The sequence below is a fragment of the Myotis myotis genome, unplaced genomic scaffold (assembly GCF_014108235.1).
Source record: "Myotis myotis isolate mMyoMyo1 unplaced genomic scaffold, mMyoMyo1.p scaffold_m19_p_8, whole genome shotgun sequence".
NCBI lineage: Eukaryota > Metazoa > Chordata > Mammalia > Chiroptera > Vespertilionidae > Myotis > Myotis myotis.
This window is the reverse complement of record NW_023416390.1, coordinates 6,247,217-6,264,734: the sequence shown is the minus strand read 5'-3', so window position 1 is coordinate 6,264,734 and position 17,518 is coordinate 6,247,217. Positions and strand designations below refer to the sequence as shown.

The 17,518-nt window shown below is 47.1% G+C and overlaps 1 protein-coding gene across 15 annotated transcripts in view; it reads left to right on the top strand.

Moving 5' to 3' along the window:
• Nucleotides 1-17,518, top strand: part of HECW2 (HECT, C2 and WW domain containing E3 ubiquitin protein ligase 2) — a 258,411-nt gene that overhangs the window by 130,269 nt on the left and 110,624 nt on the right. For all 15 annotated transcript variants that reach the window (XR_004969635.1, XR_004969634.1, XR_004969636.1 and 12 more), the window contains 5 exons: nucleotides 280-374; nucleotides 5,099-5,165; nucleotides 10,082-10,251; nucleotides 12,681-12,823; nucleotides 17,007-17,107. Coding sequence is in view for 11 of the 15 variants with exons in the window: in XM_036320850.1 (XP_036176743.1) it covers nucleotides 280-374; nucleotides 5,099-5,165; nucleotides 10,082-10,251; nucleotides 12,681-12,823; nucleotides 17,007-17,107 (576 nt within the window). In the remaining 4 variants the exon portion in view is untranslated. The remainder of the gene's footprint in view (nucleotides 1-279; nucleotides 375-5,098; nucleotides 5,166-10,081; nucleotides 10,252-12,680; nucleotides 12,824-17,006; nucleotides 17,108-17,518) is intronic.

Sequence of the window (17,518 nt, the reverse complement as noted above, 5' to 3'; positions counted from 1 at the left end):
CACCTCCACGCAGGGCCGCTAGCCTTAGCCTCATCTCCACGTGGTTTACTTTGTGGCACGTTGGCGCATTATCTTCTAATACGTTTGAGGGTGTCCTTACAAAATCCGGAGGAGCATCTGAGGTCAAGTACGAAGTGGCATAACCAGCCCGTTGCCTCTGCTTGGAAAAGGAGGGACCATTCAACGACTCAGAGTAGGGCTTTCTGAGAGGCGGTGTGGGAATGGCCTCCGCTGGTTGTTCCGTGTTTGAATGACTGTGTTTCTCCAATCCATCTGCAGCGGAGATAAAGATCTGCTTTAAGTACTACCACGGCATCAGCGGAGCCCTGCGCGCCACCACCCCCTGCATCACCGTGAGGAACCCCGCTGTGATGGTGAGTCCTGCTTGCTGCTTCCTGGGGTGGGCGGTCCCTGGGGCCTTGCTTTCTATTTCTGCACCTGCAGCTCTGGCAGATGATGGGGAACTCTGAGAAGGAAACGCAGGGAATGGGGGGGGGGGGCTCCGCTTTATTAAAGGGAATCACGCGCAGGCTGGCTTACCTGCATCCATCATTCTAACCAGTGGGAAAACAGGATTGGATTTATATCAGCTCTGTGTCGTCAGCTCTCCATGAAGCAAATTCGTGAGTGCTCCACTGTGGAAGGGGTTTCAGACTCCACTGGGGTCGGTAGGAGATGGTAACATTGCATCTTCACGTGCGTTTAATTTACAGGAGCTCAGTGCGCCGAAGGGAGAACAGTCATGACTTAGCGTGTGTGCTTCTGCCTGCTGCTCAGTGAGCTTCCATCCCAAAGGGAGTGTGCGGTGGGGATCAGGCATGTGCTCTTCCCCGGAGGCCTCAGTGCTGAGTCCCTCTCCGGCAGAGCTGGGATCCGGTGCCTCCAGAGACCACACATAGTGAGGCCAGCCGCTTCCCCAGGCCCTCGGTGGAAGAAAGAGATATTTAACTTAGATTTGGAGGACATCGTTGGTTTTGTGGACCCTTGAAGGGAAAGTGTGTCCATTTCTAACCTGGTACTTCCCAGGGGATTCCTTTTTTCAATGTCGTGATTTTTCACTCCATCCACTAACCTTAGGGTCTCACCGCCTCACAAGGTGCACTCCATTGCTCACGGGTGATTGGACTTAGATAGTTTAGGGCAGTGGTCGGCAAACTCATTAGTCAACAGAGCCAAATATCAACAGTACTTCTTCAAAATAGACTCGCCCAGGCCGAAAACCGACTTCTGTGCATGGGCCACGAAGTTTCAATCGCACTGTACGTGCTCCTGCACGTGGTATTTTGTGGAAGAACCACATTCAAGGGGCCAAAGAGCCGCATGTGGCTCGCGAGCCACAGTTTGCCGACCACGGGTTTAGGGGAATTCCGAGAGTGTAAGAGATGTAAATCATTACACTTATATCTCTCGTTCGTAACATTCAGGTCATGGAAGTATAGAAGAAAAATACTGACTCCCATAATATCGAATCTTCATGACGTGTGTGTGTGTGTGTGTGTGTGTGTGTAAATGTATAGATGCACGCACTTTTGGAAATAGGCACGTGGCCAGGTTGACTCCTTGAGATTCAGAAAGTAATCTCTGCCATGGCAATTTGCAGTTGTGCAGGCCCACCAACGCCGTATCAGCCCGTCCTTCCCTTTCTCCACTCATGCGAGCAAATACTCACTGGGTGCCAGCTAATGCCAGACATCACACTCACCACCAGGATGAAATGATCAGCAAAACACAGTGTTTGTTTTCACTGGTCTTGTGGGGGAGGAGAGACATCAATTAAGTTACATTATAGTTATTTGAGTCTAATGACAATGAGCGGAAGTAAGACGGGGCTATGAGAGCACGTACTGTAGGATTTATCCCGATCAGGAAGGTGTTGGAGGGCTTCCTGAGGGAGGTGTGTTTGCAAGACAGTTTGAAGGATGAGTAGGAGTCACGTAGGTGGAGAGAGGTAGGGAAGAGCATTTTAGGTCGAGGGAACAGTATGTGCAAAATCTGCAATATCTAAGGACTGAGCTCACATGTGTATTATATTTGAGTTCCCATCGTAGGACACATGGTATGGAATAGGAAAGAACAACCCACATGTACTATATAAGACTTGGAAGCCCACAGGAGAATAACAGCTGTTGACTACAGCATCTGCCGTGTCACATAGTCAGCACGGGCACACGCTTTAATTAATATTCTAAAGAGAAAAATTGCAAAGCCAGAAGGGTGGCGCCGTTTGTAATAAAAACCCTTTGAAAAATTAACTGCGTGTGAAATTAGGCAATCGCTTCCAAACACGATTTTTTCTGAACTCAGAGTTTTTATTTATTTTTTTTAGACTTGAGCAGTTTCAACAATCAGCTATCATTGAAGGCAGCGGGAGTTCACCGCCGGGTGAACATTGATCTCATTCCATTGATCTTTGCATTGAGATTATTCTGTCAATTCTGTGGCCTGTTTGAGATAATTAATTTGCTTCAGACAGCGTGTAGAGCACCTTAAAGGCTTCGTCGATACAGCGCTTGCAATCAGAATAGAATACTGTGGTTCCGAGGGTGACTCATAGGATTGGCGGCCAATCGTTTCCCGACCAGGCTTGAGACGGCCGGGTCTGTAGCCAGAATGAGAGGCTGTGCCACGCGGGCGCCTCGTTGTGAGGGTGGGCGCTGTGTTTGTGTCACAGCGTGACGGCCGCCCGGGCACGGCATGTGGCCTGTGTTTAGTTATTGAGACGGATAAGCTGCATCGACAGTCACAAGGCCCACTTAGAACAGTCCCGGAAGAAGTCACTGGGAGACTCCCTAGGGAAGGAAATGAGCTGCCACCCTAATCTGCTCCTTTCTCACACATCCTTCTGCGATGAGTCCAGGATACAAACCGTTGTGCCCTCCCTGCCGTTGGGGCTTTGACGTCACTGTCATTCATTAGAGTACACAGCGATGTGTATCAGACGCTTGGAACAGGAAATCCTTTGGCCTCAGGGACAGGCAAAGGCGACCGTCACTCACGGCCATGTATTGTTTCTGCACTGGGCTGACAGTGTTGCTTCTGGCTTTTCCTGGAATGAATCTAGGGAGTGAGTTTATTTAAAAACCTTTCTGCAAACAGCGAGGGCAGACGTGTTTATTATCGCAGATGCCCCCGTAGCTAGAGGGAATGCGTGCTCTTCCCTGGCTTTGTGGTCATCGGTGGTGACATCGAATGCTCTGGGTATTCTTTCAGATGAGCATTTTGCCACCATGGTAGGAAAGGACAGTGTCTATCTGTGAATTCTGTGAACATTGTTTCACATTAACCTTTTGCCGGACAGTGAATCACATTTTAAAAATGAGAATCTAAGGGCAAATTTTTTGTTTCTGTAATATCTTATAATATTTTAAGTAGGTTTTCAGAAAACCCATTTAAAGTTTATTTTTAAAAGAATATGAATCTTTTCAGCCTTCTTTAACTCACTTTGGGTGAGTCTCCCTTAGCAGGAAGGGTCATCGTGTCTTTGGGGGCGGTACAGCACACAAGGCCATGGGGTCCATTTGAGGGGAGGCCATGACCTATGGGGTCTGGCTGTCTCAGCTGCAGACTGTACTCCCTTGCTGCTCACCACTCCACAGTCCAGGGTTGTGCGTGGTGAAAGCAGGACGCGGTAGTGACCAGCCGTCAGTAGCTTGGCTGGTTTGCTGTTGCCCCGCCGGTCAACCTGGGGGTGATGAGTCGGAGAGGTGGCACACAGTGTAATAAAGCATACGTACTCACCGAGAGCCAGCCCAGTGTCATCAAGGAGTTGGTTTGATGGGCAGAATGTAAAAAGATACCTGGATGGGACCCAAGGATACTGCAAATGACATGATCAGGAAGCAGCTAAGTGTCACACAAAATAGTTTTGACTACGTTACAGGAAGTGGAGAAGGAAGTAGAAATTGATATTTCAGAATTGGCATGGAATTCATTTCCAGTGGTTCTCAACCTTCCCAATGCCACGACCCTTTAATACAGTTCCTCATGTTGTGGTGACCCCCAACCATAAAATTATTTTCATTGCTACTTGATAACTGTAATTTTGCTACTGTTATGAATCGTAATGTAAATATCTGATATGCAGGATGTATTTTCATTGTTTGCGACCAACAGGTTGAGAATATAAGGGCAAATTTTAGACGTTTTTCCGGCTTTTCTTGGATTAGTGAAAGTTTTATTTGTTGATGGCATAAGATTTTTAAAGGAGTGTGGGGAGTGTTCCAAAGATAAAAGATGGAAGGGTGTAATATAAACTAATGTGGTTTCACTTTTCCAACTATTCAACATATATTCTGCCTTCAGCCTCTTACAGTATTGCAGCTTTTTTTTTTTTTGCTTTTTCTTTTTAGAAAACTATGAAATTTTGTTTCCTAGTATGCCAGAACTTGAGCACTAATTGTACATAAATTGAGGGAAAGGCTAAATCTGCTATGTGGTCTATAAATGATTGGTTTCAATGAGATAATTTACTCGAAAGCTTTTAGGAAAAGCTTTACAGCACAGTGATTAGTACAGTAGCATTGAGAATGCCTATTACCACTAATCATAGCAGCATGTGCCATCTACCTGTAGCTCAGTATTATAGGAGCCTCCAAAGGGATGGGACATCCACGTGGCCACTCAAAAATATTTGGCAAGAGAGCATCATTCTACATATGTATGGATGAGTCTGGTATAAATCACGTGTTTAGTTTATTCTAGGGTTTTCTAAAAAGTCTGAAGGAATTTGATGTTTGATTTTTTTTTAACTTAAGGAATGTTTTCATATAGTAATAGCAATATAAGTACATTTACTGTCTATCAACTATCTTCTTAGCAAAGAACTAAAAGGACATAAAGTAAGTTGATTCATATCCCAGCTAATTTAGAAGCTGCTACCAGTCTCATTTCGGGTAAAGATGAAGTTAGGTGTGATCTTTCTCTCATCTCTGAGAATCTGCATTGTGTCTCAATTCCAAGCCTTGCAGCTTATGAGAAGGCATATACTACATGCATGTTTGGTACGAACATCATCACATTGGCAAACATACGTGATTCCCCAGGACGGCTGAGCAGCCTAGACCCTGTGAAGCTTCACACGCGTGTTTTTTGTCTGCAGATGGGGGCAGAAGGAGGTGCTTCTGGAAGCCCGCATTCCCGGAAGCTCGTCAGCTTCACGCTGTCCGGTAAGGCTGCCTTTCATTGGCGCGATGTCCAGCTTGAAAGTCTGCGATTTTAAGGGCACCAATAGTCCTTTCTTTCACAGATTCTCATATGTTATAGGTGGACTAGTTAGTTATTGATCTGGGGGGTCATACTTCTGAAATTCAAGTATATCTTTTACCAGGATAAAAGTAGATCATTGATATAAACTCAGAAGTTATTTCTTCTAATGAGTTTTCTGGTGGGAAAAAGGCTGTAACTGTGTATAGTTACTTTAAAAAAAATCTGTAATGTCATGTGTTAACCACACATGAGGACGTTGGTTATTGAAGATGATTTGTGCTTACCTCATCTAGAGAAAGGGAAATGTGGAAACGAGTGGGGGGTGAAGCTGGGGGAACCCCAATGTCTGTGGAGGAATACACATAAAAATAGAAAGTGGGCATAACAATTTGTTTTGTTGTTTTCTGCTTGCTGCAATATTTTAATTGCTTGTTTGTGTATCATAAAACGAAAGACCTGGTTGTGATTGGGAACTCATTTGTGGTTTACAAGGTTTATGTCATTGAAACTGGCAATTTAAAAAAGCATAGAAAAAAAATCAGTTTACCACCAAAGGGAAATATTTTTTTCATAGAACATCAGTTTATACAAACTGAAAAACATTCACACAAGAAAATAAAAACACCTCTGTATGTGTATGTGGGTTTCATGGTCACATGTTACCTCATATGTAGGGGACTCAAAAAGTTTGAAAGCCTTTGATTTTTAAAAAGTTAATGGGCAGTCATAAAGTCAAGAATTTACTAAGAAAGTCAGTATTTGAAATGGACTTTCAAAGTCGACGACTGTGCTACAATACATCCAAAATAAAGTCTGACAGATGTCTATCACTTCAGATGCTTTGCTTTCATTTTCCATCTGTGTTGTGCTTCTCAAATTTAATTCAGTTTACTTTCTTAGCTTCAAAAAAAAATTTGCATGAAAATATATGTTCTCGCAAGTGAGAGTCAGCAGGCCGATCTCGAAAACAGACGTGGCAGTGGTGCACCCTCGTCGCATCTGACTGAAGGGCGCACGGAAGTCGCTGATGGCTGCCATGGCCTGCGGGGACCATGTCCGTCCTAGCAGAGGAGGCACTTCCTGGGAAAGCTTGCTTGGTTTTGTTTCCTGGCGGGTCTCGGCGGTGATGAACTAATGACTGATGGCTCAGACGTGGCTGGTGCATATGTTTTGGTTGGAACCCTTAGCGTTTACACGTGTCTAGGTTTTCAGCAGGGCACGTAGGTGCACCACTGCCTGTGACACTCCCCTGTCCCTTCATCTGTCTGTCTCTTGAGAACATGGCAGGTGGCGACTGTACCTTAGACCTCACAGTCCCGAAGGGCTGCAGGTGCACAAGTCCTTTCGTTATCGGTGGGGAGCATGAGCCAGCCTGCGTGGCTCAGGACATTTAGGTTGACCACACCGTGGTTTTCTTAGTGTAGAAGCATCGCCCTGTGCTTCCAAGTGATCAATATCATTCTGAATAGGATACGCACAGCCCAGGTGGCGTGGCTCAGTGGTTGAGCGTCGACCTATGAATCAGGAGGTCACAGTTCGATTCCCGGTCAAGGACACATGCCTGGGTTTCAGGCTCAATCTCCAGTAGGGGGCGTGCAGAAGGCAGCTGATCAATGATTCTCTCTAATCATTGATGTTTCTATCTCTCTCTCCTCCCTTCCTTTCTGAAATCAATAAAAATATTTAAAAAATGATACACACATATTGATTTTGACTGCAGAGGGGTGCTAATTGACTCACTACGGGAGAATGAGCATCTAGAACAGCGGTTCTCAACCTGTGGGTCGCGACCCCTTTTGCGGTCGAACGACCCTTTCACAGGGGTCGCCTAAGACCATCCTGCATATCAGATACTTACATTATGATTCATAACAGTAGCAACATTACAGTTATGAAGTAGCCACGAAAATAATTTTATGGTTGGGGGTCACAACATGAGGAACTGTATTTAAAGGGCCAGAAGGTTGAGAACCACTGATCTAGAACATGAAAATCCCAGGACATTTTCCTAAGAAGTAGGGGCACAGCCAGATGTTTCTTCTTTAAACGCAACTTCTTCTAATGTCCCACCTCAATACACATGGCGGCTGGCTAACCTTATGTCCTGTTTCCTACCATGTGGTCAGATATGTGCAGGTGGTAGACAGAAGTGGCTAAAACGATAGAACATGAAAACAAGTCTCTAATTCTGAACAAATTAATCTGGTGGTAGCATATTGACAGTGAGTGACGACATTTATCCAAGAGCATTTGAGCCCTGTGGAGTGGCTGCCTGCAAACGCTCTACTCTTGATTATCTATGGATAAGTAGGGATACAAATAATTGAACTCCACAGCAAAAAACAAAAACTGTGTTTTCCCTGGCTGAGTTGGTTGGGGCATCATCGCATACACCAAAAGGTCGTGGGTTTGATTCCCAGTCAAGGCATATACCCAGGTTGCGGGTTTGATCCCCGGACAGTGCATGTGTGGGAGACAACCAATTGATGTTTCTCTCTCTCTCTCTCTCTCTCTCTCTCTCTCTCTCTCTCTCTCTCTCTCTCTCTCTCTCTCTCTCTCTCTCTTCCCTTCTCTCTTAAAAAAAAATCACAACAAAACAAAAAAGAAACACCAACGTGCCAAAAACAAAACAACTGTGTTTTGATTAATATTTTAAACCTCTTCTCCAAATAAAGCTGTAAACCAGGATATCTACCATGTCATACCTTTGTGACTTTGAGTCCTTCATTGGTCTATTAGGTGATGCAGATATTTATGAGCAATAAGGGATATAAAAGGCAAAGGGGAGAAAAAAGAGCAGAGATGTGACGGGTGAAGGAAACTGGGTAATCAGACCACACATAACTGGTAGTTGGTTGTATTTCTTAATGAAGGTTTATTTGTACAATGTCCCTGGTGGAAAACTGGTATGAGGGTTAACAGTGACTTCTTTCATCACAGTGGCTTCATCTTCTGGGGAAATTCTTTGTGTTCAAAGGAATGTTTTGCATAAAAGATTTATTAGCTCTGCCAGACTGTGTGGCAGCCATTTCTGTACATGTTATTCCTCACTTATTGCAAAGAAGTCGATTTACTATCTAAAGAATGTTATTTTTCTGTCTTTGAGTCCGAGGCGAGCATAAACAAGAAAGGTAAGAAAATAAGTCTGTAAATTGCATTTTCTCTCTCAAGGCTGGCTATTTTATGCCAAAGTAAGCCCAGTAAAACACGCAGCGTTATTAAACGGGTAATGAAGTGCAAGCTCACTGGGGAGGGCCAGGGATGGGAGCGGTCAGGCTCCCGAGGGGACAGCAGCGTCGCTCCCGCCGGTTCTCAGGTCAGTGATCTCACTCTGTTTCCTGCACGCTCTTAACATCAGGTCCTGTTGGTTGAATGTTTCAATCTTTGCCAACATATTAAAATAAATTTTTCTTTTGTGTGTGTGTATATTTTTTAAATTATTTTTTGGAGAGGAAGGGAGAGGGAAAGAGAGCTAGAAACATCAGTGATGAAGAGAATCATTCATTGGCTGCCTCTTGCACGCCCCACCCTGGGGATTGAGCCTGAAACCCAGGTACGTGCCCTTGACCAGGAATCAAACCTAGGACCCTTCGGTCCACAAGCCGACGCTCTAGCCACTAGGACAAACCGGCGAGGGCTTTGCCAACATATTAAACTGCCTCCCTCTACTGCCAGTTGTGTGTCATCAGACTCTCCCGGTCTGTTTTCATGGCACAGACGTCTAGACCCCAAGTTCCTGCTGGTAGATGAGGGCATGAGCTTCCTGTAGAGAGCAGGGTTCTCTGGGCAGCCCCCGGCCAGTTCTGTCCTTCGAAGAAAGACTTTGTGTTTCAGAAATGGGATTGAGTAGGAAGACCGTGGAGACAATTTAGGGTCACATGACAGGGTCTCTTCCCCAGCCGGTCTGGGTAACCCGGAGGCCTTTGGAGGTTCATGGGCCACCTGCAGGTTTCTATCTGCACCAGTGGGCGGGGCCTCCTAGCCTAAGCATCACTGCCTGAGGCGACCTGGAAACAGTCCGTTCTTCCAGACACTTCAAGATCCCTTGGTTCTCAGGCCGACCCTAGTCACACAGATACTCTCAGAAAGGTGTAGGGGGCCCAGAGAAGCAGCTTCATTTCCTGACATGTGTGTATCCCTAAGCCTGGCCTTTAAAAAAAAAAGTGTCATTCTCTTCACAAACCAGACTTTAGCCAGAACTTTTAGCAGCTCGCATAGTGAAATCACAGCTGCTGCGGAAGATGAGACATGGGACATTCGTTCAATATTTAAGTGACTTAGGCTATTGAGGGAGTAACCTCACAGTTATTTAATCCAGTCGGTAGCATTCAACTTTCAGAAATATTTCTGGTCTCCCCGCTTCCCTATCATTCATGGCATTTGTGGAAGATATGCGACATGGTGAATGTGTGCAGCTGAATGTGTGCTCTGCAGTGTCTGCCCCAGTTAAACATCGGTCAGTGCGTTTCCTGTATGTATGTCGAAGATTCATGTTTCTCTCATGAAGGGACCTATTGGTGTTTCTTTTTTTTTAAATAAACAGTTTACTGAGGATTTCTCTCAAGACATGGTAATGCTGGTTACCAACCCACATACACATTAGCATCTAGGTGTGTGAGGTGGGGGTAAAGTTTGGTCTCACTTTTGCAGCCTGCTAGGAGGCCTCTCTGCTGGGATGAGTCACGACCCACCTGAACTCACTTACCTACGCGGTCGCAGTATGAATAACTGTGCTATCGTTTCACCAGATTGTTTCTGTTTAGCGCTGCCTGCCTGATTATTTAAGAACAATTGTCATTGAGCCACTTGTCCTTCTGTCTCTTTTCCTCTGCCCTTCTCTTCCCTTCTTCCCTCCTCTCCTCCTCTTTCTTTAAAGATCTCAGAGCTGTCGGGCTAAAGAAAGGGATGTTCTTCAACCCGGACCCTTACCTGAAGATGTCCATCCGGCCGGGGAAGAAGAGCAGCTTCCCCACCTGTGCCCACCACGGGCAGGAGCGGAGGTCCACCATCATCAGCAACACCACCAACCCCATTTGGCACCGAGAGGTGAGGTGGTCCCCAGGGTCTGAGACGTGACCGAGGAGGAGGTGGCCAACTCCAGCCCTTTCCTCCGGACTCTGTGTAGCATTGAGCTGTGTACGGTGTGAGCAGGAGGTGTCTAGGGGGCCTGTTGGAAAGAGGGCCCAGTGAGAATGAGATATTCCCTCTAGTCGGGGCTGGTCTAGGATAAGGCAAGGGAAGCACCTCTGGTGCACAGTTTATGGTAAAGGATGCCAAAAGACTCAAAAATCAAAAGAAATACTTTAATGCAGTGTGTGTGTGTGTGTGTGTGTGTGTGTGTGTGTGTGTAGCTTTTGAAAATATATTCTTATTGATTTCAGAGAGGAAGGGACAAGGGAGAGAGAAATAGAAACATCAGCGATGAGAGAATCTTTGATCGGCTGCCTCCTGCACGCCCCACATTGGGGATCGAGTCCACAGCTCAGACATGTGCCCTGACTGGGAATCAAACCACCACTTCCTGGTTCATGGGTCGACGCTCAATGCCACGCCAGCTGGGCTGCAATATATTTTTTAAAAAGGCAAAATCAATGCAAACAAATGATGAGCACAAAGTGTCAACATGTGGAGACAGGACAGGCCCAGCAGCATTGTCTAGCAGTCATGTTGGACCTTGAGGCAGAAGGAGAAATCAGGGAGATTGATGGTTTTTATTTAAAACGTTGGTGTTTTGTTCTAGCATATATTCAGTGCAAATTAAAGGAGTTTCCCCGCCTGCAGGCCTTGGCGCATGTGTCTGGGATTTCTTGATCTCGGGAAATTCAATGCGCTACGCAGAGAGTGAAGCCAGATTGTGTTGGTGGTCCTTAGGCTCCCTCCCAGCTCCCTTATGCTTCCAGTCGGCTCGGTGCCGCGTGTCAGGGAAGTCCGGCGAGGGGCTCTCCTTAGAACTACAGAAAACCCCGAGAACGAACAGAGACCCCGTTTCTCCTCGAGTGAGGACAGCCGTTTCTTTGGGATCAAGACATTTCCAGTACTAGATAGTGTTTCTGGGTAAACCTTTGTTGGCATAGGAATCACACCGATAATTAAAACATTCCCTAACTGTTTATGGACAACCATGTTCTGACACTGTTGTGGAAGTATTTCATTGGAGAGGGAGATAACTCAGGGGACCTATAACCACGTGGAGAAAAGATATGGCTCTTAGGAGGTCTTAGGTTATTTAAACAGATAAAAGCATGCTTTCTTATTCCTGGTTTTAAAAACAAGTACTTACTATCTCCAAAATAGTAAATAACTTGTAAAGGCAGACCACCGAAGTTCAACACGTTAGAAGCCTAGAAAACATAAAATTTATCTCAACACGAGCGCTAGCAGGCACAGAGTGCAATAATTAGCAATCACTTTATTTTCCTCACATTTGATATTGACAAAGTTCTTACCGACGTGGCCAGTGCAAGCCTGAGGAGGGGGGTGTAAATATTTACTTGAATATTTACCGAGGAAACCAGGGTATTCTGTAGATGTTTCTACTTTAGTAGGGGTATTTGAACCCATGTTGGGCAACTTCTCCATAACATGGGATCAGGAATGAAAATTGTTGTTAACCAAATATATCGGTTCATTCTAAACCAGTGATGGCGAACCTATGACACGGGTGTCAGAGGTGACACGCGAACTCATTCTTTTGGTTGATTTTTCTTTGTTAAATGGCATTTAAATATATAAAATAAATATCAAAAATATAAGTCTTTGTTTTACTATGGTTGCAAATATTAAAAAATTTCTATATGTGACACGGCACCAGAGTTAAGTTAGGGTTTTTCAAAATGCTGACACGCCGAGCTCAAAAGGTTCGCCATCACTGTTCTAAACCATCCTATACCAGCATGTTAAATTTCAAAGAATTAAGATACAATAAATATCTGAATACTAAAATTGTATTGTGCACAATTTAATATTTGGTAACATCTCCTAAAACTGTTGAAGCAGGAAAGGATGTAGTAAGGGAAGGGGCTCCCTTTGTCATACAGATCCCTAGGTTGTTGGGTTTGTTTTTTTAAAAATATATTTTTATTGATTTCAGAGAGGAAGGGAAAGGGATAGAGAGACAGAAACATCAATGATGAGAGAGAATCATCGATAGGCTGCCTCCTGCACACCCCCCACTGGGGACCAAGCCTGCAACCCAGGCATGTGCCCTGACCTGGAATCGAACTGTAACCTCCTGGTTCATAGGTTGATGCTCAACCACTGAGCCACTCCAGCTGGGCAGCTGTTGGTTTTGAATCATTGTGCATGTTAATGAGTCTGAGTGAATAAAAGATTGACAACAGCTGTAGCTCTTTCTAGCAATGTGGACTCTGTACGTCATTAAGATTTAAAAGCGATGACATTTTCTATCATAATAAATGATGTAATTTCCTGTTTGTCTTTTTCTGAATCGGCCTGTTATCTGTTTTTATTTTCAGAAATATTCCTTTTTTGCACTTCTTACCGATGTCTTAGAAATTGAAATTAAAGACAAATTTGCCAAGAGCCGTCCTATCATCAAGCGTTTCCTGGGGAAGCTGACCATCCCCGTGCAGCGGCTGCTGGAGCGCCAGGCCATCGGGTAACCAGCTCCCCCCCCAACTCCCCAACGCCTCCGGGTGGGCCTTTGGGGGGGGGGGAGGGTTGCACAGAAGCAGCTGAAATGTTGCTTTCCTTTCCAGCCCTAGGCCTTTGCTCACTGATAAGAAGTGATAACACATCTCTTTTATAAGTGGAAATGCTCCTACGTGAAAACGTGCAGGGCGAAGCACTTTGATTTAGTGATGCACCATTTGGGGGTGTCTGTCTTTTCCAAGGTGGCCTGCCGCGAGCATTTCTGCACTCCATCAGTGCTCAGCTGGGTGGAGTCTTTTGGAATCTCGCTATAAAGGCCTCTCCCCAAGTCAGGATCCTGGTGTCGAGTGGACACCTTCCTGTCCGGGGTGATCCCATCTGGGGAACTGGTTGACGGTGGGACTCCTAGACATATACATTCACCCAGGCAGCTGTCATTTACGTGTGCTGTCTGTGAGCCTTCTGTAAGTGTGAATAACGTAGGTCAGAAATCATAACACGCCTCCACCCCTTGTTACAAATGGCCTGTCGATGTGTACAGGGCGAGGACCAGTAACGCGGTGACACTGGCGCCTGAGGCAGCACTCGGACCCTGGTCATTGTAAGAGAACGTGCTGAACATGTGGCGGTTGCAGTAGTCGTAGCAGTAGTAAGAGGAGTAATAGTAGTGAGAGAAGTAAGAGTAGTAAGAGGAGTAAGCGTAGGAAGAGTAGGGACAGCGGCCATGTCAGTGTTGGCAGCATTAGTGGTTGTGCTGTCCCAGCAGAACTCGTCCCAGCAGAACTAGTGAACAAAAGAGGTGCCGAGACCCGCTCTGTGGCAGGAGTTGAGCAGGTGACACGCATTAGCTCATGGCACCCGCTCAACAGCTCTGGGAGGTGAGGAATGTGATCACACCCATTTCACAGATGAGGAAGGAGAGGCTCGCCAGCAGGTGGCGGAGCTGGGAGCTGAGTGCGGGTCAGTCTACAGCCCCGTGAGGACCGGCCGGAGCATCCTCTGGTCCAGCGGCCTGAGGGAGGCGGGCACCGTGTCCCCCTGCAGCTGACTCACGGGGCTGGCACCACCGCTCCCGTGGGCGTTGTCTTTCTCTCCTGACGAATAAGGCGTTTAGGCCAGGTCATCTCTAAGACGCCGTAGAAATCAGAAACTAAGAGATTGCAGTGGATTCTAGTTCTCTGGCCCTCAGAGGTGATGGAGTTTGGGGGTGAGCCAGCCCACAGGAAGTATAAATCACACTGAAATTCTAGCAGCTGGTTTATCAGATACAAGCTGGGAGATGCGCTATTTTTTTTTAATGTGTTATTTTTAAGGATAACATTGATTGCTGCTAGTGGAGATAATGTACTTTGGGAAGTTTTTAAAATTATTTTTAGGGTTTATAGAAAGTGAGTGATTATAAAGCGTGAGAATAACTATGGGAAATGTAGCTACCATTTCATTTATATAATTATATAATTTACATAATAAAAGGTGTAATTAACAAATGAGACTCTACTTATGGCAGAAGTGTTTGTTGACATATGTCAGTCAGAATGCTCAAGGAAAGATAAAAAAACCTTGTCAGTGTGTGAAACTTGTTGACTTGCCGGCTTTTCATTTAGTCTTCTTCTTTTTTTTTTGATTGATTTCAGAGAGGGAGGGAGAGAGAGAGATCAATGCTGAGAATCATTGATTGGCTGCCTCCTGCACGCCCCCTCCTGGGGACTGAGCCCGCAACCCAAGCATGTGCTCTGACCAGGAAAGGAACCATGACCTCCTGGTTCATAGGTCGACGCTCAGTCACTGAGCCACACAGCTGGGCTCATGTAGTCTTTGGAAGATCGTGGAGTCCACGTGTGCCGGAGGGAGGTCCAGCATGAATGGACAGCAGAGCAGAATTACGAAATATTTCTGTACACGAACAGTGAGAGCATTGCCTGATACGGAGGCCCAGGGATTGGCTTCATTAAGTAAGAATGACATGGACTACAGATTGGTAGGCCAGATGTTAGCTTCGAAATACATGTTTCTGATCGGATTATTGCTTCCCATCTGGTAATCGCTACTTGTTGAAAAATGCCGGGTCTCCATTACTCTGTGTGGGAGGCCGAGACGGTCGGACACAGTGAGGGTTCCCAGGGGGCGGTGCAGGGTGAGCTGGGGGCTCCTCGAGATTCACCTGCTTTGGGTGCCTTTGCGTGAAGCCGGCCGTTTTCAGGGAGGGCGTCCCTGCCTCTGTCCGGGCGCGTCACGTCCAGGCCGCGTCATTGCTGCGATGCCATCGGTGAGGAACGCTCCGGGCAGGTAGTGAGAGCTCCTGGGCACTCATTCCCTATAATTATAGGGCATGCTAGTGTACATACACCGTTCACAGTGATGTGTCCCGCCAGAGGCAGGATGAGTCAGATGGGACGTGGTGAGAGCAGGGCCGGGCTTCCGTGTTAGGTGAATCCCTGTTCTGACCCTGGCTCTGTTCCTACCTCGTGTCTGGCCGGGGGCAGGCTGCTTCTCCTCCCTGTGCCGTCGCCTCTAGCCAACAGGGCCTCCCCCAGAGCATGCTGGGAGGGGTAAAGAGCAGAAGCAGGCAGAGCCCCCAGCGGAGTGTGAGTGACACACGGGGAGACTCAGTTTGGGGAAACAAAGCAGTTTAGAAGCACCAGTCAAGACAAGAAAAATCCTCGCCACATTTCTAGGGAAGAAAAAGAGAAAGGTGAAGGGTATAGTATTGTTTTATGAGATTCTTGCTATGGAGCCAGAGAACTTCACGGGAGCTGGACTGGGATTGCACGTTGATTAGCACGCGCTCCCTACACAGACAGCAGCTCCTTAGCACTGTGCTGAGGAGGCAGAGAAGCACAAACAGGGATGCAGATGAACCCTAAACCGCCTGCTGGGGCCCTGCGCTGCGCTGCCATCGGGGAGAGGCGCGGTGTGTCCTCCTGCAGCTGCCAGCAGAGGGCAGTGTGAGAGCGGAGATGGAGTGGTTGGGGGCCAGGCCATGGTTACTTTCCTTATTAAATGTAGGTCAGACACGGAATGAAAGTGGCTTGCATACCAAGAAATGATGTAATTGCAGTTGACGTTGATAAATAGACACGGAATTGAAAAGGCAGACAGTTCCATCCCAGAGGAGGCTGGGAGCCTGAGCCAGGAGCCGAGGTGGGGCAGAACCTGGGCCTGCCCACATGCGGTCCCCTCAGCATGCCTGCCAGGGCAGCAGCGAGACGCACCCCAGGGGCACATCCAGCTTCTCCAACTCCCCTTACTGTGCAGGTGGTCGGGGAGGGTCAGCGCCCGGCCCTCACTCAGTGGGAGCAGCTGTCAGGGCATGGCTGCCACCTCCTATCCCCCAGCTCCCATTCTTCAGAACACGGTGCCCCCCAGGACCGCGTGCGTGCGAGAGCCCTGGCCTGCGGGTCCTTCCAGAACCAGCTTCCTGACGTGCTCAGTGCCAAGGAGCCAGGCCCACTGTGCCTGCACCTGAGCCCAGAAATCCCCTCATTTCAGGCCTTTCACAGCTCCTCCATGATTCTCAAAGTGCCCTCTCCCTGGGAACCCTTCACAGTGAGAGCGTGAATCAGTGGACTTAAAAACACACACACACGCTGTATTGCATTTTCTGCTTTTACTCATAATTTTCCTTCTAACAAGATTTCCTTTTTTTTTAAATGTATTTTTATTGATTTCAGAGAGGAAGGGACAGGGAGAGAGAGATAGAAACATTAATGATGAGAGAGAATCATTGATCGGCTGCCTCCTGCATGCCCCACAGAGGGGATTGAGCCCACAACCCAGGCATGTGCCCTGACCAGGAATCAACTGTGACCTCCTGGTTCATAGGTCAGTGCTCAACCACTGGGCCACGCCAGTTGGGCTGACCAGATTTCTTTTTATCTAAGTATTCCCTTGTTCGAGTGAATAGTATTACACTGGACTCAAACGTGCCTTTGAGACTTTTATTTTCTTGCTAGGCCTGATGCACGAAATTTGTGCAATGGGCTCATCCCTCGCAGCCTGGGCTGCCTTGTCTAAAAGGTCGTCTGGATGGTCGTTCTGCTGTTCGGTCTAATTAGCATATTAGCTCTTTATTATATAGGATGAGTCTGTAAGTGTTAAGTATATGGGATTCGGGGCGGGGTAGGGGGTTGTGGGAAGAAGACGAAGGCTGGCACCAGTGTAGAAGGACGAAAACCCTTTCTCCTCTGCAGCGACCAGATGCTGAGCTACAACCTCGGCAGAAGGCTGCCCGCCGACCACGTGAGCGGGTACCTCCAGTTTAAAGTGGAGGTGACGTCCTCCCTGCATGAAGGTGAGATGCCGGGATAAGTCCGTCCCTGTGGGAAAACGCATTGCGTCTTCGTTGTCAGTTTGCATGTGCATAGGATCCAATGGGTGCCCTGTTCTGAAAACAAAAACAGTGACCCAGTGATGACCTGGAGAAGGTCACGCAGCACCGAAGATCCTGCTTATCAGAAACGTCTCTCAGGTTGTACACCTGCATGTGGGCGCCGGGCGGTCACCTTTGCGCAGTAGTGAACGTGTACACCTCATACGTCAGAGTGACCGGCAACAGGCCGTTCCCGGTGAGGCGTGAGTCTTAGCGAGTCGGCGATGCTGGGAAGAGGGCTCAGGGGGAGGACTGCATCCATGAACTGATGGTTGACGAAGGGATAGGGCATGAAAAGTTAATTTGCGAGAGGGCTGGTTTTGATGAACGCTG